This window comes from Triturus cristatus, chromosome 6 (assembly GCF_964204655.1).
Source record: "Triturus cristatus chromosome 6, aTriCri1.1, whole genome shotgun sequence".
NCBI lineage: Eukaryota > Metazoa > Chordata > Amphibia > Caudata > Salamandridae > Triturus > Triturus cristatus.
Window position 1 is genome coordinate 1,348,688,240 of NC_140589.1, and position 25,692 is coordinate 1,348,713,931.

At 52.1% G+C, this 25,692-nt stretch overlaps 1 protein-coding gene across 1 annotated transcript in view; it reads left to right on the plus strand.

Annotated features, from left to right (window-relative positions):
- Positions 1 to 25,692, plus strand: part of USP34 (ubiquitin specific peptidase 34) — a 2,509,780-nt gene that overhangs the window by 1,643,969 nt on the left and 840,119 nt on the right. The window contains exon 57 of the mRNA XM_085612349.1: positions 8,383 to 8,463. Coding sequence (XP_085468475.1) covers positions 8,383 to 8,463 — 81 coding nt within the window. The remainder of the gene's footprint in view (positions 1 to 8,382; positions 8,464 to 25,692) is intronic.

Consider the following 25,692-nt stretch of genomic DNA (forward strand, 5'->3'; position numbering starts at 1 on the left):
CTCGAAGCTTCAGAGTAAAAGGAGGCCCCCGGAAAAATAATTCAAACCTTTAGCATTAGCTTATTCTTAACCTGTGCCCCTTGAATCTGTATCTGGTTCAGCTCCGAGTGCAGTCCTGTCATCATTCCCTGCGCTGGTTGACTTTCCATCAATGGTGATGTCGACCCCATCTGCTAGAGACTTCTAAATGCAGATTTCTTACCTTAGAATTATCCCCACGCTTCAGACTGAATCTAGAAATTTTAAGTGATCAGTACCCTTGGTAAGTGGCGTACTTCGAATCCTTTTGGCTTTGTGGACATCCTCTGCTCCGGAAGTGACCGTTTCAGTTGCTATATTTGTGCCACCCTGTTAGTTCTTTTCTTTTCTGCGCCTGTCAGTGCAGATCTGGAAAGATCTACTCCACTCAATTTTTGACTGACCTTGTTTGACTTTGTCGAAATGCTTTGAGAAATTTCTCTTGGTGTGGTAAAATGTCAACTGGGAAGGCCAGCTTCGAATCTTGCGGCGCCTGTCACCTGCAGGTGCCTGTGACCGACCTGCACCTTGTTTGCCTCTTGTGCCTCGAATTCCACCACGACGCGACAACCTGTATCGACTGCTGCCCCATGCAAACAAGGCCTTGTGGGAGTGCTCCTTTCCGTGTGATGGCACAGTGGTCTCAATCTCATTTGAGAGGAAGATCCTGGCATCAGTCGCGGAGCCGAAGATCCTTGTCACAGTCGAAGTCCTCTTTGGGTAAGTCCCACAAGCGCAAGAAGTCAAAGAGGTCTTCAACTTCGCCCCGACCGTTGAAGTCATCTGCTGAGACTAGGGTTGTTTTCATTCGAGCCTTGCTCCTCGGTTGAATCTGCACCTGAGCCAGCTCTGTGCCTCCCTGCGTTACTGGGAGCGTGAGCACCCCCTGCCTAAGTCCATGAGTTCTATCTCATATTTGGGTAGCCCATTCCCGCTGTCGTACCTTCAGGCTCCCAGGTTCGGGAGGGACCCCCACTGATATTTCTGCTGGCAGTTCCATCCCCAGCTCAAGTCAGGCCCCTTGAATCCATGGATGGATCTGGACCAGCGCCTGACATGCCACCTCCACCGGCACAGGTGCTGATACTAACACTTCAGCCGCCACCATCCCCATTCTTATCCTTTACTCCGAAATGGACTTTAGAGGCGTCATCTGACTCGGGCGCCGACTGGAGCTATGCCTTCCAGGCCAAAGCGCAAGACCTATTTAATGGGCTGCTGCTCAGGGAGGATTGGGAGGTGTCACTAGACCCTGAAGAATACCAGCCCCTAGACCCTAACATGGACTGGTGTGAGAGACTGGCAGACGCCAGCGGACTGGACGCCTCTCTAGATACTGGCATACTCTCTCCCTCTACTGTGGCTATGGAAGAGGGGGCTTAGTTTGCTGTGGTGGGGAGTATGAATGAATTCATTCTTCATTTGTGTGGTTAATAAAAACCAATACAAAAATAACCAATATATATAAATATAAAAAAGAATAAAAGTGGATAAATATATGTACATGACATATTCATAAAACCTCCTTTGCTGTTTTTAGTTTAAAACAATGGAAATAATAAGTCTTTTAGGTGCAGCAGGTCAGTCTTTCAGTGGTGTCCAAGCTAGGTAGGCCCCTCACCCAGCTGCGGTCCACAAACTTTTCAGGGGATGTCCAGAGCACCCTCATGGACATGCCCTTCGATGGCAGTCGCCTTTTTGGCGACAAGGCGGATAGTGTGCTGGTGCGCTTTAAGTCTAAAAAGGTCAGGTTGGTGCTGCGGCTTCTGGGGCTGATGGCCTCCTGCATCCTGTTGGTGCATTACACCAGGTGGCGAATGCGGGCTCTGCAGTGGGACCTGAAGTTTCAGTGGGCCCAGCATCGTGGCAATCTGTCCGACCATGTTTTGATCTCGGAGGGCACTGCGAAGCAGTTGCAGTGGTGGCTCACGAACCGCGATTGGGTCAGCGGCAGATCCCTCTCCCTACCCCAACCGGAGCACGTAGTAGTGATGGATGCGTCCCTCCTGGGATGGGGGGGCCACATGGGGGAGGCGGAGATCAGAGGACTTTGGTCTCCGGCGGAGACTCAGCTCCATATCAACCTTTTGGAGCTGAGAGCGATCCGATTTGCACTGAAGGCATTCCTTCCCGTTGTCCGGGGAAGTGTGGTGCAGGTGTTCACAGACAACACCACCGCCATGTGGTATTGCAACAAACAGGGCGGGTGGGGTTGTGGAACCTGTGTCAGGAGGCTCTGCACCTCTGGACATGGCTGGAACACCAGGGCATCACCCTGGTGGTTCAATATCTGGCGGGCTCTCTGAACGCCAGAGCAGACAAACTCAGCCTCCGGTGCATGATGGATCACGAATGGCGTCTAAACTCGGATGTGGCACAAGGCCTCTTTTCGGCAGTGGGGAGAACCTTGGTTAGATCTATTCGCCACCGCAATGTCCGCAGTTCAGCGCGTTGGAGTTTCCAAGGCGGCACTCGCTCGGGGACACCTTTCTTCACGAGTGGAGTTGTGGTCTGTTGTACGCCTTTCCGCCTATACCACTTCTGCCCAGAGTGCTGAAGAAGATCAGGCGCGACCGGGCCCAAGTCATCTTGGGCAAGTCATCTTGGGCACGAAGGTACTGGTATCCCGAGCTACTCAGTCTGTCAATCGATCCCCCGATACGACTGCCTCTTCAGGAGGACCTTCTGTTGCAGCAGCAGGGGACGGTCCTCCACCCGAACCTGTCCAGTCTCCACCTCCATGCGTGGAGATTGAGCAGCGACAGTTGATGCCATTTGACTTGCCATTTGACTTGCCTCCTGAAGTCTGTGATGTGATTCTGGCAGCCAGGCGTCCCTCCACAAAATCGGTATACGCCTGCAGGTGGAACAAATTTGTGGCATGGGGCACAGCAAAGGCTGTGGATCCCCTTTCCCCCCCTCTCTCTGAGGTTCTCCTCTTCCTTCTTTCCATGGCCCAGCAGGGCTCTGCTCTGGGCACTCTTAAAGGTTATCTTTCTGCTATCTCTGCTTTCCTACGGCTCCCTGATCAGCCTTCTCTTTTCTCATCACCTGTTGTTTCTTGCTTCTTTAAGGGCATTACTCACATGTTTCCTCCTGTCCCTTTCGCAATGCCTCAGTGGGATTTGAATCTTGTATTGACCTATCTGATGTGCGCTCCCTTTGAGCCCCTTCATAATTGTCCCCTTCGTCTCTTGACGCTTAAGACTGCTTTCCTGGTAGCCATCACCTCGCGAGAAATTTGCGTGAAGAAGTTACCATCTAGCAAGAAGAGGGAGCCCCGGGACGCCGCACTGAAGGTAAGGTGGTTTATTTACCTTTAACCTTCTTTAAATTATTTAAAAATGAGGGCAAGCGGGAGGCGGGTGGCGGGCAGCTCTGCTTCACTGCGGCGTGTGCGTAGTGCTGCCTGCTACGCCTACTTCGTAAACGGTGAAGCAGGCAGCGCTACGTGCACTCCGTGGGCGAAGCGGAGCACGACGCCCAGGGTTACTGTACGGCTCCGGGCATGCGTCGGGTCATTGAGTCATCATCGGACGCCCCCTCTTCTCCAGAGGTTCGGCGGTTGTTGGTTTCATCTTCTCCGGAGACGGGCCACCTCGTCGTGGAGTTTTCCTTGGCGTCTTACAAGGACGGCTCATCACAGTCTAAGCACCCGTAGTCTTCGCCGGAAGGACCTCAGGTTCCCCATTCCTCGTTCCCCCTTCCTCCTTTCCGGACTTGGCCTTTCCTTCTTCCAGTTGTCCTGGGGGATGGTCGCCTTAGCTTGCAGCCGTTGCCCATCGAGGAACTGCTTTTCCCGCCACGGGGCCCTACGGAGGTGGGTGCTGCCTTCGCTCGGGCTGTTTTCACGGCAGCGGGAATCTTGCGGATGGGTGATCCAGCTGCCCATTTCCCCATGGATCATCTTCTGGAGGTCCTCCATCAGGGTTATGGGCGTCAGGAGCTGCTTTTTCCCTTTGAGGCTTCGCTCCACACGTCTCTTTTGGGAACGGCCCGCCACGGGCGAACCGGTGCCCCAGCCACTTCTGCACCGCCACAGTCCCGCGTCGCATGACCCGGTCTGTCTTTCCCTCCACCCCTCTACCAGCTGCCCTCTTTTACAGACTGCCTTTCCCTCCCTGCCATCGGTGTTGTCTTTGCGGGCCCTTATTGCTCTTTGTGTATTAGCAAGGGCCACTTCTTGCTTGTGGGACTCGGCGGAGTCCCTTATGTTGGCCGCTTCTCAGGAGGGTGCCTGTGTTGATCTCAGGCACCATGTGTTGGATGGCCGGGAACTGGCGGCCTTTATTCTTCGCTCGGCTCTGGATGTTTCGGACGTGCTTGGTCGTATCATGGCTTCTGCGGTGGCCCTTCGTCGGCATGCCTGGCTAGGGGATAGTGTGTTCCCGGAGAACGTGATGGAACGGTTGGTGGACCTTCCTTTTGATGCCACTCTTTTGTTCCACGCCCCTGCGGATTCTGCCATTCAGAGGTTTCTTGCTGGGCTTCTTCCTCTTCCTCCTCCTCCTTCTCAGTGACCTGTGAGTCGGTCTGTGTTTTGGGAGGTGTTCTTCCGTGGTTTTCCTGGGGCTTTGTAGCCCCGGTTGTTTGTTCTGTGTGGCACATGTGCCTTCGGGTCCTTTTGTTAGGATCATGGTGCTGTTGGCTGCTGGTCCGGCCCTGTTTTGACTTGTGGTTTTGGCTGTTGGTAAGCCGTGTAGGCCCTGAGATTAGGCCTTCTGTGTATTCCTTATTGGCTGTTGTCTGCGGTTTTCTCCGCAGGTCTTTCTGTTTGTCCTCTGCTGCGTAATTTTTTCCTAAGAGGGTTCCCATGTTATGGGACGTCACATGCACTCTCTGGGGTACTGGTAGCTATTATATAGCCTTATTATGTGCTGTGGAGGAGTGGTCGTCCTTCGGGCTTCTGCTCTCCGTGGCGCCACGGTCTGTCGCAGGTGCGCTCTTTTTGCTGGCCTTCTCCTGGGCTGCTGTCGCTGGCCTAGTCTGGCCTGCTGCGCTCCGTTGTAGCGGTTTTGCGCTTCTGTCTGACTTCTGCTGGTTCGACTTCGTTCGTGGGTCAGTGTGTGCCGGCCCTCCCTTGGAACGTGTCCTGGCCCTTCCTGGCCTCTGCCTTCAGCTGGCATCTAGCTTGTCCTGGGTTCACCGTTCCGTGGTGTTGTCTGCTGCGGGCTGTGCATCCTGTGCAGGCCTGTTTGTTTTCATACACCACTGTGCTTTTCTTCTTCCGTCTGCGCTTTTGGCGGTGGAGCCTTCCCTGCCTTGTGCGCTGCTTGCGGCTGCGGTGTGTTCAGCTATTTTCTGCCACGCTGTGTGTGTTTCTTATGGGGGCCTCTGCCTCCGGTTCTACCTCTTCTCCCTAGGGTTTGGTCCTTGTGTCTCTTGGGGCTTTTCAGGCGCTGTCTGCCAATGTGGGGTGTTGGGCTGTTCTCCTGTGGTTGGGCTTCGGATATCCTGGCCCTTTCCTTCTTGTCCCTGTGCCATGTCCCCTGCTGGAGCCCTGCGTCTCTCTTGGTGGGGAAGCTCTCTTGCAGCCACTCCTCCCTTCTGGGTATGGCTAGGGTATCTGTTCTACGTTAAGAAATCTTCGGCTAGTAGTCTCTAACCGCAGATTCCTTCACTACCCGCCCTTCCTCCCCGTACTGCGAGGACCCTCTGCTTGGGTTTCTGCAGTCTCCTCCCTCTGGGTGGCTTGTCTTCTGTGGATATCCTCTTTGTTTTCTTTCGGTCAGTCGTCCCTCCAGCTGGTTTTCTCTAGCATGAGGGCCTACTTTTGCTCTTTCCCTCTGTTGTTGGAGTTTCTGACCCCCCCCCCCCCCCGTTCTTCTTCGTTGGGGGTTCTGTTACCTGTCCTTTGTCCTCCTCTCCTTTCAGGGGTTATGGCCCTCCTTGACAGTGTAGTCTGCGGATGTCTTACCTGTCCCTTGACCTCCTGCTCGTTTCAGGGGTTGTGGCCCTCCTTGGCACTGTTCAGGGTGTGGTTGACCTATCCTCTGGCCTCCTGCTCCTTTCAGGAGGTATGGCCATCATTGGCAGTGTAGTTGGGGGTAGATTTTGCTGTTGCTCCTTTGTTCCGGGCTTCTGGCCCTTCCCCTCGTGGTTGTGGTTGCAGACCTTCTATTTTTCTGTCACTGCGCTTTCACATGCGATTGCCTCCAGAGTGGCTCTCGCCTTGGCTTGCGAGGTGGTTCCACGGAGTGGTGCTTGCGCTTTCTTGCTATGGCTTCGCTGCTCTGGCCTTCTGGTGCTTTACTGCCGCCTGGTACTTTTGCCTTGGCTTGCACGGTTGTTCCTCAGAGTGGTGCTCTGCTCTTCTCCTGCTCTGGCCTACTGTTGTCGCCTTCTGGTGGCTTGATGCCACCTGGTGCTGTTTCTCACCTTTTGTTTTTCTCTATTTTGTTTCTCTGGTTTTTTCGCACACTGTTCCTGTGCTCCCCTCAGTTTTGTTGTGATGGCTCCACGTTGTGGCACGGAAAAGTTCCCCGAAGCAAACTAACGTCAGTGCGCCGGGGTGGGGCTTATGTAATGACGCTGACATCACACCCGCGGAGGATGTCGGATCGGAGTCGCGTGGTACAGCCGCCTGGCGCTCAGGGATGCTGGGCAAGAAAGTTTCCGGGTCCAGTCTCACGCCTGGGGATAATTCTACGTTCAGGAATCTGCAGCTAGAATCGTCTCGACCAGGTACATCGTTACCGAAGGTAAGTAACTCGTACTTCTTCACGGTTTTACTTTCAGGATGTGGACTTTCTAATCTCTGCCTGGCTGTTTTTCCACATCCTTGTCTCCCTTTAACGTTGATTGAGCCTTCGCTTTTGTGGTGTGGCTCTTCAGAGCACTGCTCTGTCTCACCCGTCAATTTCTTCTATTTTTTCATAATTTTTGCACACTGTTCACATATTCTCACAGTTTTTTGGTGTTGGCGCCGTGTTCTGGCGCGGAAAAGTTTCTCCGACGAAAACTGACGTCAGCGCACCGGGAGCGGCATATATGGCTCCGCTGACATCATGTCCGTGGACGACGTCAGGGCGGAGCCGTGCTGCGCCACCCCCGGCGTGCAGAGGTGCTGCTGCGGAAAATTTTCCGGATCCAGTCTGACGCTTGGGGATGTTCTAAATTGAGGAATCTGCGGCTAGACTAAGTCTCTACCAGATAAATCGTTACCGAAGGTAAGTAACTCATTCATTTAGGGTCTCCCCAACACCAAAGCAATAGATTTGTCTACCTGAGAACAGAAGGACAAAGAACAGCCGTCACTGCGTGAACTGAGGACCTTTACTGAAGTTGGCGCTAAACTCTGACTGTCTGCTGGTATCTCGATGATTGTAAAAACCCAGCATGTCCAAAACCTGTGCATCCTCCCCAACGCTTGGAGGACTGCCCAGCACTGTGCCAACCACCTAGCATCTCCCTTAAGGTGGAGGAGCCACCCCCCCTGCATCTGCAGACACCCACCACAATTGTCCTGTACAATGTTTTGCTGGCCATCGGGCCCACCGAGTGAGCATCTCATCAGGAAGAGGTGTTTGTGGTCCTAGAAGGTCAGACCTTTCTCTCCACCGAGTTTCAATTCACTAGACCCTCCAAGGGCCCCCAGCACTAATACCCTGGGTACCTGACCACTTGCAGCAACCAAAGCTGGACAACTCCGCGGCCAAAACCGACCTGCACTTCGAGGTACTTCAGGGCCAACGAGGCTTGCACCTAGAGTGGCCCTGCAGTCTTTTTTGTCCTTTCCCTCTACAAGTCAAACCGAGAACCAGACAGGTGGGTGCAAACCATTGTCACCACCCAGGATGAGGGGGGCAAGATGGTATCAGAAAATATTCAGTTGCCCCTGGAAGCTTGGATCTAAAAAAACATTTTTTGAATGGACTTCTAACCTCCTCAGTCAGGATTAGGCCCTAGGCATGTACCAACCCCACGTCCCCTAATAGCTTCTAAGAAAGAGCCCAGCCTGATTATGCAAGCGTGGCATCTTCTTCAATAGGCAAATGTGAATTGTGAATATATGACTATATCTACAGTTGAAATAAAATGTGTTACCTCTAGTTGTGGTTTTCTAGCATTAATATATTATGTTTTACCACATGACTTGGTCAGTTGGCCTTTGAACGCACAGTGCTGTGCCCATGTGAATTCTCAGACTGTCAATAGGGGAATTTTTAAATTGGAAGAAAAAAAAAAAAGTTCAACGCCTAATTTTGTAAAACAGCTCACGGGAGAGTAACACATTTTTGTTGTGCCGACCACTTTTTTCAAATGATTATTTATTAAAGAATTAAAAAAAAATGTAAATGTATTAAAAGATAATGGGTATTTGTAAACGTGGAAAAGCTTAATAGTACCATTTTGTATTTGCAGTGGTTTTTGGATCGTATGTCTGATGATGAGTGGTGGCCGATGCAGATATTAATCAAGTGTCCTAATCAGATTGTCAGACAGGTATGGTATTTTTCTTTGTATTCTGTGTTTTATTAACAATAGCCTGACTCGCAAAGATTTCTTTCATGAAAATATGCAACTGACTCCTGGAAATTCATGAGTAATAGGAATGTTTAGAAATATCTAAATTTGAATGCTTCCCCTCAACCTCTGCCCCTTATTAAAGTCCACCTCAAAATATATTGGGGTATGACAATGAATACAGAGGAGCACTTGGCAACTTCTCAAAGATAAGCTAAATCATTAAACTATTATTTAATGAAAAATGATGTACTTGACAGAGAGAATCATGAATCAAAATAAGTGTTATACTCTAGAAAGTGCAAAAATGACAGTTCATTAGGAGCCATGGATCAACATCTGACTCATGCCAAAAGGAGTCTTTAGTAATTCCTGACTGAAGAATGATTTTCCTAAATGCTCAATAAGATATGATATACACCTGATGTCAGAAAAATGTTGTAATAACTGGAGTGTGCAATTAGAATGTTTTCAAGGACTCTTTTACAGTGTAACTAAGTCGAGAGTAAGTCATACTTTCTCCCTACAGAGTGCTTGTCCATTTGTGAAATGGTTAGGTACTTGATTAGTAATGAGAATAATTGGATATTTCTAAACAGATCACTTTGATTTCCTAATATGTCATTTATAACAAGTATAATATACTATGATGTCATTCATGATGCCATTTGAGATTTCATCGATGTCATTTAGCGCATCATGAGTGATTTCGTATGTAAGGTCATAAGCAGTGCATGATGTGGACATCAGTTACATTTAGGTTACCCAACCATAACTGTTATTTTCCCTACTAATAACCGCTGAATTTCAGTGATATTTGCATTTTGTTTTGTAACTATAGCTGTACTTTCCCTCACTGTATTGATTTTTTTAAACATATGTTAAAGATAGCAAAGCTAACTCTAACTTTACCTTGCGTTTTCAGTGAATTTCAACATCTTTTTACATACCCTCTGCAATTGTTCCTTACACTTAACTTTATATTTACTGTCAACCCCCACTGTGCAAGGCCTTCAGCCTTGGGCAGCGAAAGTTGGTCGAAGGGTCAAGCCTATGGCCATGCCCAGTGGTCAACCCATCCTCCACATGGAGCTTGCATGGTCTGTAGCCAACGTCTCCAAGTGCTCCAGGCATGTTTCATGCATCAGTTTACTTATACCAGGTAGCAACAAAGACAAAGGGCTTTACAGTAAAAGTACAGTATTTGGTTCCCGAAATGACCGCAGAAGCAAAGCAAAGGACTAAATGCTTTAAAAAAAAATGTCCGCACAATCAGTGAAACCGGCTATTGGCATAAACAGTGAACATACACAGAAGGGCCGCTTCTACCCTGAAACCTGAAAAAGGCAATCTGCTTCGATACTTCCAGGAACTTAAAGTCTGAACTGCTTCTGAGCGTCACATTGCTCTGGAATAGTTAGTGCCGTTCAGTAGGCTAAGTCTTCCTTTTTACCCCGGCCACACCCAACACAGCTCCCTCCTGTAGGTCTGCTGGGTAATTTAATCCAGGCATGGCAGAGCGGTTCTTTGCAGTACCGCCAGCTCCTGATTTTCATTTTGGGCAGTCAGTGTGTAGGATTCTGGCCCTGTATATACTATACCAAAGTAACGTATAGTGTGCACAGAGTCCAGGGAGTTTCCAGAGGTCTAGCAGAGGCTAAATTAGGTAAGTACTAACAGTTCTCCTTGTGGTACTGTGGGCGAGCAGTTAGGCTTATCCAGAGGGTGTGTTAAGCATTTATTGTTTTCACTCAATTTAGACTGATGCACACACTCCGAGACTGAATCCAGACCAATTGGGTATGTATAAGGTATACTTGTATTCTATTTCTTGAACCAAAGCAGGACTTGGTACAGGTAGGTAAAATATACTTTCAATTGTAAACCTTTACATGGAAATGCAATTGAGGATGGATTTGCAGTTATTACAGGTTTGTATCACTTTAAAAAACAGTTGAAATTACACAGTAATTACTTTCAGGGTGATTTTTAGCTGCCATTGTATTACTTTAAGGGTGTGGTATGCCTAGGGGGTGATATGCCTAGATACCACACCTAAGGTTCTTCAATACACAGTAAGGAAGACTTTTTATACTTTGCATTTTAGTTCGCTTTCCTCCATACAAACATCAGTTCAACACATTGAACCTTTTAGACCCAAAATCTCATAACATGGGTTCCTATGGAAGAAAAAGTGTTAGGTGTTTCTCAGGTCAGTACACGACTTACGAGTGGGAGTTTTGGGGGTTAGGACCAAAATACCCCAATGTCTAGATGGGCACTCGATTTGCACCACCAGCGGCACTGGGGCGGCCGAGTGCAGGGGCTCAGTGCTAGCCATTAGGGGCTAAAGGGGCCTAAGGTTAGTGACTGCTGCTGAGCAGGCCAATTTGGGAGTGGTAGTAAACCTCCTGGCTTTAAGGTCAGCACGGCAGGGGCCAACAATCAGCACAGGAGCTGCACCACCAACGGCACTGGGGTGGCTGTGTTCAGGGTGCCAAAAAGACATCAGGTACCCTGTGCTTTTCAATGGACACATTCGATTTGGTGAAGTTGCTGCAGGCTCGGACATGGAGGCTTCCTGAAGGTGGCAAAAACCAAAGGAAATGATGGACGGAGTGTTGAACATTGCAAGCACTCACCCCCAGTCAACTGATCTGGGTTTAATCCATCACCGTTCTTTAGCCCACTCTGCCACCCCAGTTCAGACATGGCCATATGCAAATCAGTCTGACCCTGTGCCTCATGGGAACAGTCCAGCCCGAACTGCCAAGCCATGTCTTCCCTGGACCGGAAACAAGCTTCCTAGGACCGGTTTCTGGCATTTCAGCCGTCTTCAGCCAGGCTTGCTTGAATCCAGTGGCAAAGTGAGCAAGGGACTCACGTCTGAGCATACCCTGCCAACTTATGGCGAACAAAGCAGAAACCAAAGGAAATGATGGACGGAGTGTTGAACATTGCAAGCACTCACCCCCAGTCAACTGATCTGGGTTTAATCCATCACCGTTCTTTAGCCCACTCTGCCACCCCAGTTCAGACATGGCCATATGCAAATCAGTCTGACCCTGTGCCTCCTGAAGGTGACCACCGGCTGGAGGGGTATCTTGGAATCTTGGGGGATGCCTGGACACCGTTGCTTGGGCAGACCAAGGCCTTGGGCATCGTGTGCAGGGGTGTCTTCTGACGTTGGGTTTTCTTACCACCTCCGGTTGCAGTCAGGGGGGACCCTTCAGGTTGAGGTTGCAGTTGTCGTCTTGAAGCTTGAGGGAGGCCGGGGTTCACCAGATCCCAGGTCAGGATTGTTGGGGAGACCTCCTCGTGGTGTTGGGCCACACAAACTCGGGCCCAGGCCTAAGGGTGCAGAGTGGTGCAGAATCGCAGTGTCGCTTGAATCCGAATTCTGGTCATCGAGACTTGGCTCACCAAATCCAGTGCTCACGGGAGAGTTTGTAAGGAGTTCAGGGTAGGTCCTCTGGGATCTGGGGGGCTGTTGGACACACCAGTTTCTAGGCTGTAGGCAGGTCGGAGTCTGCACAGACTGGTAGGGTTGGGGCCAAAGCAGGTGTTTCCTTCTCCCTAGGTCAGCACGGCTCTTCGGTCCTTCTTCTTTCTTCCTCGAATCTGAGGAGGCAAGGTTAAGGGTTGCTTTTAAATACTCAATTTAGGGGTGTGAAAGGGGTGTGCAGGTTGGGACCAATGGGTCCCTTCCTTGTTGTGGGTACACCCTGTATTATGCCACCCTCCAGTGGGAGGGGACATGAGCCTCTCTGTAATTGGCTGAGTCCCCCTATCTTCAAGATGGAGGGGCCTGAGATTGGTGCTACATCTCGCCTCCCGCACCTAAGGGGTGTGGTTGGCAAAGGTGAGCACACCTCTCTTTCAATCTTGGTTTCCCCGCTGATTCTCCTGCCCAAATTGGGGTCCAGAACCGGTGGTAGCCAGTTGCTGAGGGGCAGCAAAAGAAAGGGACAGCTTCCAAAAGGCGGCAGGCCTTTAAAGCTTCCCCTTCGTGGACCCAGCCCATCATGGGCGAGGAGGTATGGCACCTCTGCTCAGGATTGGCTATGTTTCTGGACCCATAGAGCAGAGGCTCTCTACCCAGTGATCCGGTAACCTGTCTGGTGGTAGCAAATGGCGGGCGCCATTCAGGAACCTCACCTGGGCTGGTCGTTTTTACGGTGGGCATCTCTGACATGCCCTCTGTGTGCCTTTTACATTAAATCCCCCACTGGCATCAGTGTGGGTTTAATGTGCTGAGAAGTTTGCTGCCAAATTTCCCAGTTTTTAGTAAAGGCATTATGGAGCTGTGGAATTCGTAATGACCAACTCCCACTCCATATACTCTTAATGGCTTTACTACACTTACAGTGTCTAAGAATGGACTTAGACACTAGGCAGAGGGCTCATGCCACAGTGCCCTCACCTGGGGGCTGGTGGACCCTGCTAGAGGAGTGACTTACCTAGACCCCAGGTAGTGGGATGTAGGCAGGGCACACAGGGATGTGTGCCATATCGACTCTTTACTTTTCTCTGCACCAAAATTTGATGCCTGCAGTGGCAGTGTGTGGGTGTTAAGGTACAGGTCATCTTAGGGTGGCATAATAGGTGCTGAAGCCCTTAGAGGTCTTCCCTGATCATAGTGCCCCTGGCACCCATGGTACCTTTGACAAGGGGCTTACCTGAACACCAGGGATGTGCCAATTGTGAGTACAAAAGTACAGTTTTGGAAAATAACACAGGCCCTGGGAACATCATTGGCAGTGCACAGGGTCCATGCCAATATACTCTTTGTCTTCCAATTGGCACCACTCGGTACCACTTGTAAGTCCCTAGTAAATGGTGTCCCTGGTACCTAGGGCATTGGCACAGACGAGGGACCCCAAGTGCCAACAAATTGTGCCACCCTGGGGTCCCCTCACCAAGGCCCTGCACTCTGCCATTGCAGACTGCTTGCCTTGGTGCAGACAAAACTGAAGAGTCAACATGGCACACATCCCTGTATTCCATGCTCACAGACACTGCATTGGGTGTGGGAAAGATACCTATCTAGCAGACCTTAGCCCTAAGGCAAGGTGCACTATAGCTCCAGTGAGAGCATATTTGCATGCGCAGATATTCCACCGAAATATCCATGTGGATTCCTGGGTATTGTAAGTGACCAGGGAAGCCATAGTGAGTACATGGGCTGGACAATCGTCATTACGAGTTTCCCAGCTTCATGATGGCTTCACTGTAGTATGGGATGTTTGATATCAAACTTCTCAGCCCAATGAACCTGCACTGATTCCAGTTTCAGATTTATAAAGAAATTGCACACAGAAGGCCACTTAGAGGAGTCTCCTGAAACCCTTAGTGTGGTCACCGACTGGCCTTATCCAGCTTGCTACCACCAGACTGTATTGTGATCTCATGGGGTGAGTGCCTGCGTGCTCAGAGGTCGAGAAGAAAGACATTCCTAGGTGGAGGTGTTCATACCGCCCCCTGGTCAAGAAGAGCCATCTGTGGCAGGGAGCTTTAAATACCCTATTGCCTTTCTAACACAGCCCTAGCATCTCTTTTTAGAAAGATCAAGCCCCCTTTCCTATCCTCACCCCCTTTTGGCAGTAGAACAGACTGGAAAACTCATCAAGAGTAGGTGGTGAGGTCCCCCCCCGTTCCCCCCCCCCCTCGTCAACTTCAACCCTCAGGTGCTGGAGGCGAGGTGAAGTATACTTTTCAGTTCCCACCATAAGATGGTGGGACTTATCCAATCAGGGCTAGGGCTATGTCTTCCTCCTCCCAGGGGTAGACATAATAGAGGGTTTAATCACCCCAGTCGGGGGCTTATTGGCCACTACCTGCACTCCCTTGTAACACCCCTAAATCTAGTATTTAGGTGGCGTACCCAGACCCTAAACTTCAGTTCCTGATGACCCAAGAACAGCTGACACCACAGAGTTGCACCAGCAGAGAAGACTGCTGAGAACTACTGACTTGGCCCCAGCCCTACCGGCCTACCTGTAGACCTCGACGATCCAACGCAAAAAGACGACTCGTCCTGTAGCTCAGCGACCTCCAAAACAATGGGAGTATTGCCTGCCTTTGACAAAGATCAAGAACTCGCGAGAACAGCGGAACTGTTCACCAGCAACAAACTTCAAGCAAGGCCTCTGTGACCTGAGGAATAGTGAAACTCTGCTCCCGGTTTCACCTCTGCATCCGGCGGCTCCAGCCCGAGTTCAAGTAGCCTACCAGTCCCAGTGAGTTTCCCCAGTGCTCTAGAGCCAAAGTCCATGCTGGGTTGATCCCTCTCCGACTCCTCGACATCGCTTGCAGCCTCTGCAGGGAGACCTCCTAAATCGTGACCTGTTCTAGTAAGCCGTTTCTGACATCAAAAGACACACCAGCACCCCCCGGCCCTGGGCCTTGGTGAAGCGGACCAAAGGTGTCTCTACGTCTCTGAGCATCGCAACTGCTGATCTGTTGGTTTTCTTCGACTGGTTTCCTGGCCTGAGCCTGCAGCCCTTTACTAATTTTGCCTTTCTTCATTGTTTTACAGTGGGCACCCGACACTGTTTTGGCACCCTGCACCCGCTGCCCCTGTGTCGCTGGTGGTATAGTTTGGGTGCTGCTTTGGACCTTTCCCAGTGCTTGCTTTAACCCCGAGAGACTGGCACCGCCAAGCCACTGCTAAGCCTGTAAGCAGCCGCTCTCCGATTGCCCCATTCTTCATAGAGTTGTATTGGGCACCCTACACCGTATATGCACCCTGCACTCGGCCGCCCCTGTGCGTTGTTGGTGTTCTGTCAGTGCTGAACTGGCCCTTGCCAAATACTGACCTCAACTCCTAAAGACAGGTGTTGTAAGTCAATGTTATCTATCTGTCTGGTGAATATTTTACTACTCCTATTGGTTAACATTGCAAAGTCTGACAGTGCCCACTTTGGATATTGAAAAGTATTTCTATTGCAAAGCATATTTACCTCAGACAAAGTTCTGTGGTTCTACAAAATAAATAGAACCAAGTATTAATTTTTATAATCTGAAAGAAACACGTTAGTTAGATTCCTCACCTTAGAAAATCCCCAGGCGTCAGGCAGGATCCGGAAAGATTTTTTGTAGCAATACCCATTGCGCGTCGCTAGGCGTTGTCTGCGGCTCCGCGTCCGTCGTTGGCGTCGTGTGCCGGAATGACGTCGTCGGAGTACTTAGACGCCGCCCTCGCGCACTGACGTCAGTTCTTCTTTTTTCCGCGCCAGACAGCGCCGATCCGGGAAGAGCTTACCCCTTAGTCAATTTTTGACTAAACGTTTTTGACTCTTTTTGGTCTTCTGTCGACTCGACTCTGGTGCCGGTAGGATGCCCGGGTTTAAAGCCTGTGACTCCTGTCATCGACTGATGTCGGTGACAGACCACCATCGCTGGTGCCTTCACTGCCTGGGGGCCGACCATGACACGGAGTCGTGCCCCGATTGTCAGGCCTTGACCTCGAAGGCTAGGCGGGAGCGGTTCCGTAAGCTTCTCGAGCTTCGGCACTCGGCTCCGTGCCGCTCACGGTCCCGGTCCAGGAGGAGATCCAAGGACCGGTCTCGGAGCCGCAGTCACCATCATCGCTCGTCGGGCTCGAAGTCTTCGGGTAAGTCGAAGCGATCTAAGAAGTCGAAGAGGCGACACCGCTCTTCGGACTCCCCTCGCCGGTCGCGCGACTCGGCCGATGGTCAGGGTGGTCCCACCCCCACGGCTCCGTCGCAGCTGCAGGAGCCGCGTCCGTCCCCATACCCGCCGGTCCCTGGGACTGGCGCGACTCCGGCGGAGGTCAGTGCCTTCCTCTCGGCCATGAGGGGCCTGGCTCTGCTGTTGACGCCTGCCGGCGCGCCTTCGGGCCCCGCGGGCTCGACTGGGCGACCTCGCTTGCCGGCGGCTCCGGCGCCGTCGACGACTTCGGTCCCGACGCCGCAGGTTCCCGAGGGATCCAGGCCTGGATTTCTGCCGGCGCCGGTCGACCTCACGACGCCTCCTCCACCGACACCGGTTTCGCCCCCGGCGCCGTCTCCGGACAACGCCATTCCCCGGTTTAGCCCCTGTCCGGGCTTCACGCCGCACCCGACGCCGATGGATGAGCGTTTCATCTACCGCCCGGCTCCGATCATTCCTCCTGTTTATCAGGAATCGGATGACGGCGGCGACTGGGAGGGGTCTGAGGACCCTCTGGCCATACAGGGCCATCTTTCACAGGACTGGGCAGACGCACTGGGGGATGCCAGTGGTCTGGACACTTCCCCGGACGCTGGTTTCATCTCTCCTCCGACTGTGGCCTCGGAGGAAGGTGCAGCTTTTTCAGTGGTGCTGCGCAAGGCGGCCGCAGCCCTGGGGCTCGAGCTGCCTGCTGTGGCCGTGAGGACTAACTTCCTCACAGAGGTGCTTCAACCCTCAGCAAGCTCCACTGAACTTGTGCTGCAGTTCAATGAGGCCCTCATAGACGTTCTTCAGGGCACTTCGTCCAAGCCCTCCACAGTTCCTCCTGTGGATCGGAACGTGGCCCGGCGCCACCGCCCTGCTCCAGGCGACCCCAGTTTCCTGTCCCAACACTCCACCCCCGAGAGTCTGGTTATCCAGGCCTCCACATCCCAATCCTCCTTCCCGTCCGCCCCTCCGGATCGGGAATCCAAGAGGCTAGAACAGTTCAGAAAGAAGCTGTTCTCTTCCCTGAGTTTGGGCCTGCGGTCTTTGAACACCGCTTGCCTCTTGGACCGTTTCTCCCACTCTCTGTGGGATAAGGTGGAGGACGTGCTGCCCTTGTGTCCGGAGGAGGCCCGGACACGTCTCTCCCAGGCGCTTGCTGATGGGCGAGATGCAGCACGACATGCCATACGGTGTGGACTAGACACCACGGACTCGCTGGGTAGGGCGATTTCCACCACGGTGGCGCTCCGGCGCCACGCCTGGCTGCGGTCCACGTCTTTTAAGTGCGCTGGCTCGTTTTAAGGACTCCCGGGCTACGGCCAGGTTCTTGGGTCTCTCGGCCCCACGGCCGCAAACTTCCTCCTTTCGCCCCTTTCGTGGCCAAGGAAGGGGTGCCTCCTCACGTCCGCCTAGCCACCCTGCACGCGGTCGCGGACGTGGATTCCGCCGTGGCGGTACAGGAGGACAACGTGCCTGTCAGTCCACATCCACCCCGGCAGCATCCACCTCAAAGTCCTCCTAGTCCGAGCTTTCAGGCCCATTCCACGCCAGTGGGCGGCAGAGTTTGCCATCACCTGCTCTACTGGCGATCCATCACTTCGGACAGGTGGGTGCTACAAATAGTCCGAAGTTGCTACTCCCTCTCCTTCGAGACTACCCCTCCAGCCATGCCACCGCAGTGCCACCGTATATCGGAGGATCACTTAAATCTTCTGCGGGAGGAAGTTACGGCCCTCTTGGCCAAAGAGGCCGTCGAGCGCATTCATGGTCCAGAAGTAGGCCGTGGTTGCTATTCCCACTACTTTCTGGTTCCCAAGAAGGGCAAAGGGGGCCTACGCCCTATCTTGGAGCTCAGGAGCGTCAATGCCTTCTTCCGGATGGAACGGTTCTAGATGCTAACTTTAGCTCAGGTTCTGGCTGCCCTCGACCCTGGAGACTGGATGGTAGCGTTGGACTTGCAGGACGCCTAGTTTCACATCCCCGTCCTGCCGGCCCACCGGCGTTACCTGCGGTTCACGGTGGGTCAGGAGCACTTTCAGTTCACCGTGCTCCCCTTCGGCCTCACCAGTGCCCCTCAGGTGTTCACGAAAGTGATGGTGGTGGTCGCAGCTCATCTGCACAGATCTGGGGTTCCAGTCTTCCCCTATCTCGACGACTGGCTGTTGAAGGCGGGCTCGCCCCATCAAGTCGTCTCCCACCTCCAGACTACGGCCGACCTCCTGCATTTGCTCGGGTTCTCCATCAACGTGCCGAAGTCACACCTGAGTCCCTCCCAGAAGCTCCTCTTCATCGGAGCGGTTCTCGATTCGGCGCAGTTCCGGGCTTATCCTCCGGAACAGCGGGTCCGGGATATTCAGGCTCTGATTCCCATCTTCCGGCCTCTATCCTGGGTTTCGTCAGGTTGGTGCTGCGGCTTCTGGGGCTGATGGCCTCCTGCATCCTGTTGGTGCATTACGCCAGGTGGCGAATGCGGGCTCTGCAGTGGGACCTGAAGTTTCAGTGGGCCCAGCATCGAGGCAACCTGTCCGACCATGTCTTGATCTCGGAGGGCACTGCGAAACAGTTGCAGTGGTGGCTCACGGACCGCGATTGGGTCAGGGGCAGATGCCTCTCCCTACCCGAACCGGAGCACGTAGTAGTGACGGATGCGTCCCTCCTGGGATGGGGGGGCCATATGGGAGAGGCGGAGATCAGAGGCCTCTGGTCTCCGGCGGAGTCTCAACTCCATATCAACCTGTTGGAGCTGAGAGCGATCTGGCTTGCACTGAAAGCCTTCCTTCCCTCTGTCCGGGGAAGTGTCGTGCAGGTGTTCACGGACAACACCACCGCCATGTGGTATTGCAACAAACAGGGCGGGGTGGGGTGGGGTCGTGGACCCTTTGTCAGGAGGCTCTGCGCCTCTGGACATGGCTGGAACACCAGGGCATCATCCTGGTGGTTCAACATCTGGCGGGCTCTCTAAACTTAGCCGCCGGTGCATGATGGATCACGAATGGCGTCTGAACTCGGACGTGGCGCAAGGTCTCTTTCTGCAGTGGGGAGAGCCTTGGTTAGATCTATTCGCCACCCAAGAGAACGCGCAATGTCAGCAGTTCTGCGCGTTGGAATTTCCAAGGCGGCACTCGCTCGGAGACGCTTTTCGTCGCGAGTGGAGTTGCCGTCTGTTGTACGCCTTTCCGCCTATACCACTTCTGCCCAGAGTGCTGAAGAAGATCAGGCGCGACCGGGCCCAAGTCATCTTGGTGGCTCCGGATTGGGCACGAAGGTACTGGTATCCCGAGCTACTCAGTCTGTCAATCGATCCTCCGATACGACTGCCTCTTCAGGAGGACCTTCTGTCGCAGCAGCAGGGGACGGTCCTCCACCCGAACCTGTCCAGTCTACACCTCCATGCGTGGAGATTGAGCGGCGACAGTTGATGCCATTTGACCTGCCTCCTGAAGTCTGTGATGTGATTCTGGCAAACAGGCGTCCCTCCACAAAATCGGTATACGCCTGCAGGTGGAACAAATTTGTGGCATGGTGCACAGCAAAGGCTGTGGATCCCCTTTCTGCCCCTCTTTCTGAGGTTCTACTCTTTCTTCTTTCTTTGGCCCAGCAGGGCTCTGCTCTGGGCACTTTGAAAGGTTATCTTTCTGCAATCTCTGCTTTCTTACGGCTTCCTGATCAGCCTTCTCTTTTCAAGTCCCCTGTTGTTTTGCGCTTTCTTAAAGGCATTACTCACATGTTTCCTCCTGTCCCCTTCGTAATGCCTCAGTGGGATTTGAATCTTGTCTTGACCTTTCTGATGTTCGCTCCCTTTGAGCCCCTTCACAATTGTCCACTTCGTCTTCTGACTCTTAAGACTGCTTTCCTGGTTGCTAACACCTCGGCTAGTCGGGTGAGTGAGCTCCAGGCTCTGTCATCTAAGCCTCCCTTTCTTTCTGTTCATCCGGACAAGGTTGTCCTCCGGACTCGTCCTTCTTTTCTTCCGAAAGTGGTGACCCCCTTTCACATCGGGCAATCGGTCACTTTGCCCACCTTCTATCCGCCTCCGCATCCTTCGAAAGAGGAAGAGAGGCTCCACCGTCTGGACCCAAAACGTGCGCTGTCCTTTTTTTTGGACCGCACCAGACAGTTTCGGGTGGACGACCAACTTTTTGTTGGTTACGTAGGTGCTAAGAAGGGGAGAGCCGTACACAAACGGACCATCTCACGGTGGGTCGTCTTGTGTATAAAGGGACGTGGGACCGGCGACTTGGGAAAAGTGGCTAGTAACTGACTAGCGCGACTTCTGAGGCTTCCTCGAGGCTGGACAAGAGCAGTCTTAGGCTAAACTCTGAATGGCATGTGAAGCCAGCTGTGATACCATATATAATCCCTTGAATACCAAATGAAAGGACACCACAACAGACATATATCAAAATAAAGTGTATTTATTCTAGACAACCCTCAGCACTCTTTATGAGATTAGAGGTAAGTACAACACAGTCTTATTTAAGCATACATTAAGTCACACAGGTAAGTAATACAGTTAGGCCCTAGGGGCCACGCAAACGATATACTAAGTAAGTGGTATAAGGACCACTGTCACGGAAATAGGATAGGCCTAGGCCTAGGGAATCGCTGGGGCTACACTATACTACCAAAGGTTAGGAAGTGGGAGGCCCACGGGATTCAGGTGCAGAGTGGAAACACTCACGCGTAATGCGTATAATCGATAGAAATAGTACAGTTTTGAATTAAATAGATTTAGGACACTTCCGGAGTAGCTAGGAAGTCGAGACTGGAAAACTAGACACTAGGATAGTCACTACCCTGATGAGCACCGGAGTACCCAAGTTACCTAGCCCACAGGCTGCGGGTGCATAGGTGTGAAGTTGCGTGGGGTGTCGTCGTCGACTCCTATGGATGCCTGAAGAAAGATGCTGACAGGCAGTCAGTGAAGAGTGTCCGGTGGATCCCAAGGCTGGGATCAGGAAGAAAGGATACCTGCAAGCAGAGGGGACAGAGTCAAGGTCACTAACCAGTGACCACGTGGAACCAGGAAGGAACCAGGCGATGTCGTGGAGTTTGCAGGTGAAGGTGAAGCTTGTCGCTGCAGCCACGAGGACCAGGGAACGTCGAGGATGACCAGGACCAGGAGGCCAGCTGTCCCACGAAGGCTCTTGCTGTCGGCGTCGTCGAAGTTGGACTAGGACTCACCAAGCCTTGGCAAGCGGAACCCACGAAGAATGGAGGACTTGCTTCTGGTGCAGACCAGGAAGGTCTGGGGTGCTTCTCTTTTTCAAAGAAGCGGGAGCCAGTCTGGAGGAGCCAAACCAGCGCTGAAGATTTCAGGGTGCGTCGTCTCAAAGGCCACTAGCCAGCGGGCAAGCAACCGGACAGACGCGGCAAGCAGGAAAATGCAGAAGGGCCCCACGCAGGACTCGTGGAGTGTGGGGGGCTGATCTTCGGTGCAGATGGTGCTTGGGGTTGGGGCTTCTCAATCCCCGGTGCACAACTTCGAGGGTGCCTCAGAAGCTGCGCTTGAAGATACTAGCCACTTTTCCCAGGTAGCCGGTCCCACGTCTCTCGTCGCCTCCACGGATCTCAGCACGGCTGTGGATGTGGATCAGGGTCGGAGAAGTCTGGAAGTCAAGGCTCTGGTCGGGCTCTGCAGTCGGTCCCTCGTAGAACTTCAGCAAAGCAAAGGGTAGTCTCTTGATGGTGCCTGTTTGCACAGGGTAGCCACTCCTTGGCCACAAGGGAGATTCTTCAGTCTTCTTCTTTCGTCGAATGTCGAAGGTCCAGAGTTTCTGTTCAAGTTGCAGGTTCAGGATAATCTAAAGTCTTGAGGCCCAACTCCCACTCTTATACTAATCTGGGGGGGCTGGGATACCTGCTAGGTCACGCCTTATGGGTGGGACCTGGGAGGGGGGTGGTTACACCCCCTTCCCTTTGTCCAGTTTCGCGCCAGGACTGGGTCTGGAGTGCCCCAGCACCGGTTTGAACTGGACTATGCACGGGACACCTTGTGTGCCCCAGGCATGTCTCATTCTATTCATCCCTCCCTGCCCCAATACACTAAGGCCTGTCTGGGGTGGTGCTAGCACCTCCCAAGGCAGGAAACCTATTGTCCAAGCCTCCCTTGCCGGGATCACTCCCAGCAGCAGGAGGTCAGACTCGTGTCTGTGGCAGCAGCATCCATTTTGTGATGCTGGGGCTCTGGTTAACTTTAACCGGGTAAGTAGGTTACAACATGTCTTCTCCCTCTAGAAGGGAGGGATAATATCCTCATCCCCAGGAATGGGATGGGGGTATTATTCCAAAGTGTTAGACACCTTACACGACATGTTTTGATAAAGCCAAACCATAGTTACCATAACCGTTTAAGATTATAAGGCACTTTAAGAGTATATGGTAGGCTATATCATAGAACAGCTATAAGGACATGGTTCCGAAAGCTGCAGACAGGCTCAGCTCATGCTAGAGCACCATCTCACATGTTACCAAGCACTCTGCCTCCAGGATTGTTAAGGCCTGCCATAGGAGTGGCTGATAGGTACACATGTGTCTATATGTAAGTTAGGTATAGGAATACTACACCTAAGCAAGGGGTGATTACACGACCTTGCCCCAGCTGAGTGATCAGCCAGTTGTGTCATAATGGAAGGCCATGCCAGGGGTGGCATAATACATGCTGCAGCCCCTGGTAGGCCTAGGGTACACCTATGCCCTGGGTACCTAAGGTACACTGTACAGGGGCCAATAAGGTGATCCTATCCAATTGGGTTATGCACCTAAAGTACATAGTATTAATTTAGAGAGAGAACACTGTGAAGTCCATCCCCTGTAGGGATATGGACCACCTAAGAAGTTTGGGATTTTCCCCCTTCATCTGATTTAGCCACAAGAGGGGCTTATGGTCTGTCTGAATCTTGAAGTGAGTGCCAAACAAGTATGGCCTCAGCTTCTTCAGGGCCCAAACCACAGCAAAGGCCTCCCTCTCAATAGCTGACCAACGTTTCTCTCTAGGGGTCAGCCTTCTACTTATAAAAGCAATGGGCTGGTCTTGACCATCTATATTAAGTTGTGAAAGAACAGCTCCCACACCCAACTCAGAAGCATCTGTCTGGACAATGAACTCTTTGGAGTAGTCTGGACTTTTCAGAATAGGTGCACTGCACATGGCCTGCTTCAGGTCATCAAATGCTTTTTGACAGCTTACTGTCCACTGAACTTTCTTTGGCATTTTCTTGGAGGTCAAGTCATTAAGTGGTGTCACAATGGACCCATAGTTCTTAACAAACTTTCTGTAGTACCCAGTCAGGCCCAAGAAAGCTCTGACCTGAGTCTGGGTAGTTGGAGGAGTCCAGTCCTTTATGGTCTGGATCTTGCTCTCCAGTGGTTGAACCTGACCCCCACCAACTAGGTGGCCCAGGTATACAACCTTGCTCTGCCCTATCTGGCACTTAGTGGCCTTGATAGTGAGGCCTGCCTTTTGCAGGGCCTCTAAAACATTCCTCAGGTGGACCAGGTGATCCTCCCAGGTGGAGCTAAAGACAGCAATATCATCAAGATAAGCTGCACAATAATCATCCAACCCAGTAAGGACTTGATTCACCAACCTTTGGAAAGTGGCAGGTGCATTCTTCAAACCAAAGGGCATTACCACAAATTGATAATGTCCTGGGGTTGAGAAAGCAGTTTTGGCCTTTGCATTCTCAGCTAGTCTGATTTGCCAGTAGCCTGCTGTCAGGTCAAATGTGCTCAAAAACTTAGCAGCTGCCAGTCTGTCAATGAGATCATCTGCCCTAGGTATTGGGTGGGCATCTGTCCTAGTGACAGCATTGAGACCTCTGTAATCCACGCAAAATCTCATCTCTCTCTTACCATCTTGGGTGTGAGGTTTTGGCACCAGGACTACAGGACTAGCCCAAGGGCTCTCTGAAGGTTCAATGACGCCCAGCTCCAACATCTTTTGTACCTCAACTTTTATGCTGTCCCTGACATGGTCAGGTTGCCTGTAGATTTTACTCTTCACAGGCAGACTGTCACCAGTGTCCACCTCATGGGTGCACCAGTTTGTCTGACTTGGGGTCAGAGAGAACATATGTCTGTAGGATTGCAGAACCTGTCTGCAGTCCTGTTGCTGATGGACAGTGAGGCTGTCAGAAAAGACCACACCATCAACTGAGCCATCTTCAGGGTTCTGAGTCAACAGGTCTGGGAGAGGGTCACTCTCTTCCTCCTGCCCCTCATCTGTAGCCATGAGTAAGCCCATGTCTGCCCTGTCAACATATGCCTTCAATCTGTTGACATGAAGCACCCTGTGGGGGCTTCTGGGAGTCCCAAGGTCCACCAAGTAGGTGACTTCTCCCTTTTTCTCAACAATAGTGTGGGGTCCAGACCATTTGTCTTGGAGTGCTGCTGGGGCCACTGGCTCCAACACCCACACTTTCTGCCCTGGCTGGTAAACAGTCAGCACAGCCTTTTGGTCATTCCAAGCTTTTTGGAGTTCTTGGCTTGCCTCAAGGTTTTTAGAAGCCTTCTTCATATACTCTGCCATCCTGGAGCGGAGACCAAGTACATAATCCACTATATCCAGTTTGGGTTGTCTGAGAGGTCTCTCCCATCCTTCCCTTACTAAACATAGGGGTCCTCTTACAGGATGCCCAAACAAAAGCTCAAAAGGGCTGTAGCCAACCCCCTTTTGTGGGACCTCTCTGTAAGCAAACAGAAGGCAGGGTAAAAGGATGTCCCATCTTCGCCTAAGCTTGTCTGGTAAACCTTTTATCATTCCCTTTAGGGTCTTGTTGAATCTCTCAACAAGCCCATTGCAATGTGGGTGATAGGGTGTGGTGAACTTGTAGTTCACACCACACTCCTTCCACATTGCAGTCAAGTTTCCTGACATGAAGTTGGCACCTCTGTCAGAAGTGACCTCCTTTGGAAAGCCCACTCTGGAGAATACTCCAAGCAGGGCCCTTGCGACAACAGGAGATGTTGTGGTCCTCAGGGGAATAGCTTCTGGATACCTGGTGGCATGGTCCACTATCACCAGTATAAATCTGTGCCCAGATGCTGTTTGTGGGTCCATTGGTCCTACAATATCTATGCCCACTCTTTCAAAGGGAACCCCCACCACAGGTAGTGGTATGAGGGGGGCCTTTGTGGTGCCACCTGATTTGCCACTGGCTTGGCAGGTGACACAGGAGCGACAAAACTCCTTAGTATCTTCTGACATATGGGGCCAGTGAAAGTGAGGGACAAGCCTGTCCCAAGTCTTGTTCTGGCCTAAATGCCCTGCAAGGGGAATATCATGGGCCAAGGTAAGAAGGAAGCCTCTGAACTTCAGTGGTATGACCAACCTCCTGGATGCACCAGGCTTGGGGTCTCTAGCCTCTGAATACAGTAGCCCTTCATCCCAATACACTCTATGGGTACCTTGAGCATTCCCTGCAGCCTCAGCAGCAGCCAGCTGTCTGAGGGGTTCAAGAGAGGGGCAGTCTAATTGAGCCTGCCTCAGATCTGCCCTTGAAGGTCCCCCTGTCCCAAGAAACTCAACCTGATCAGGTTCAAGTT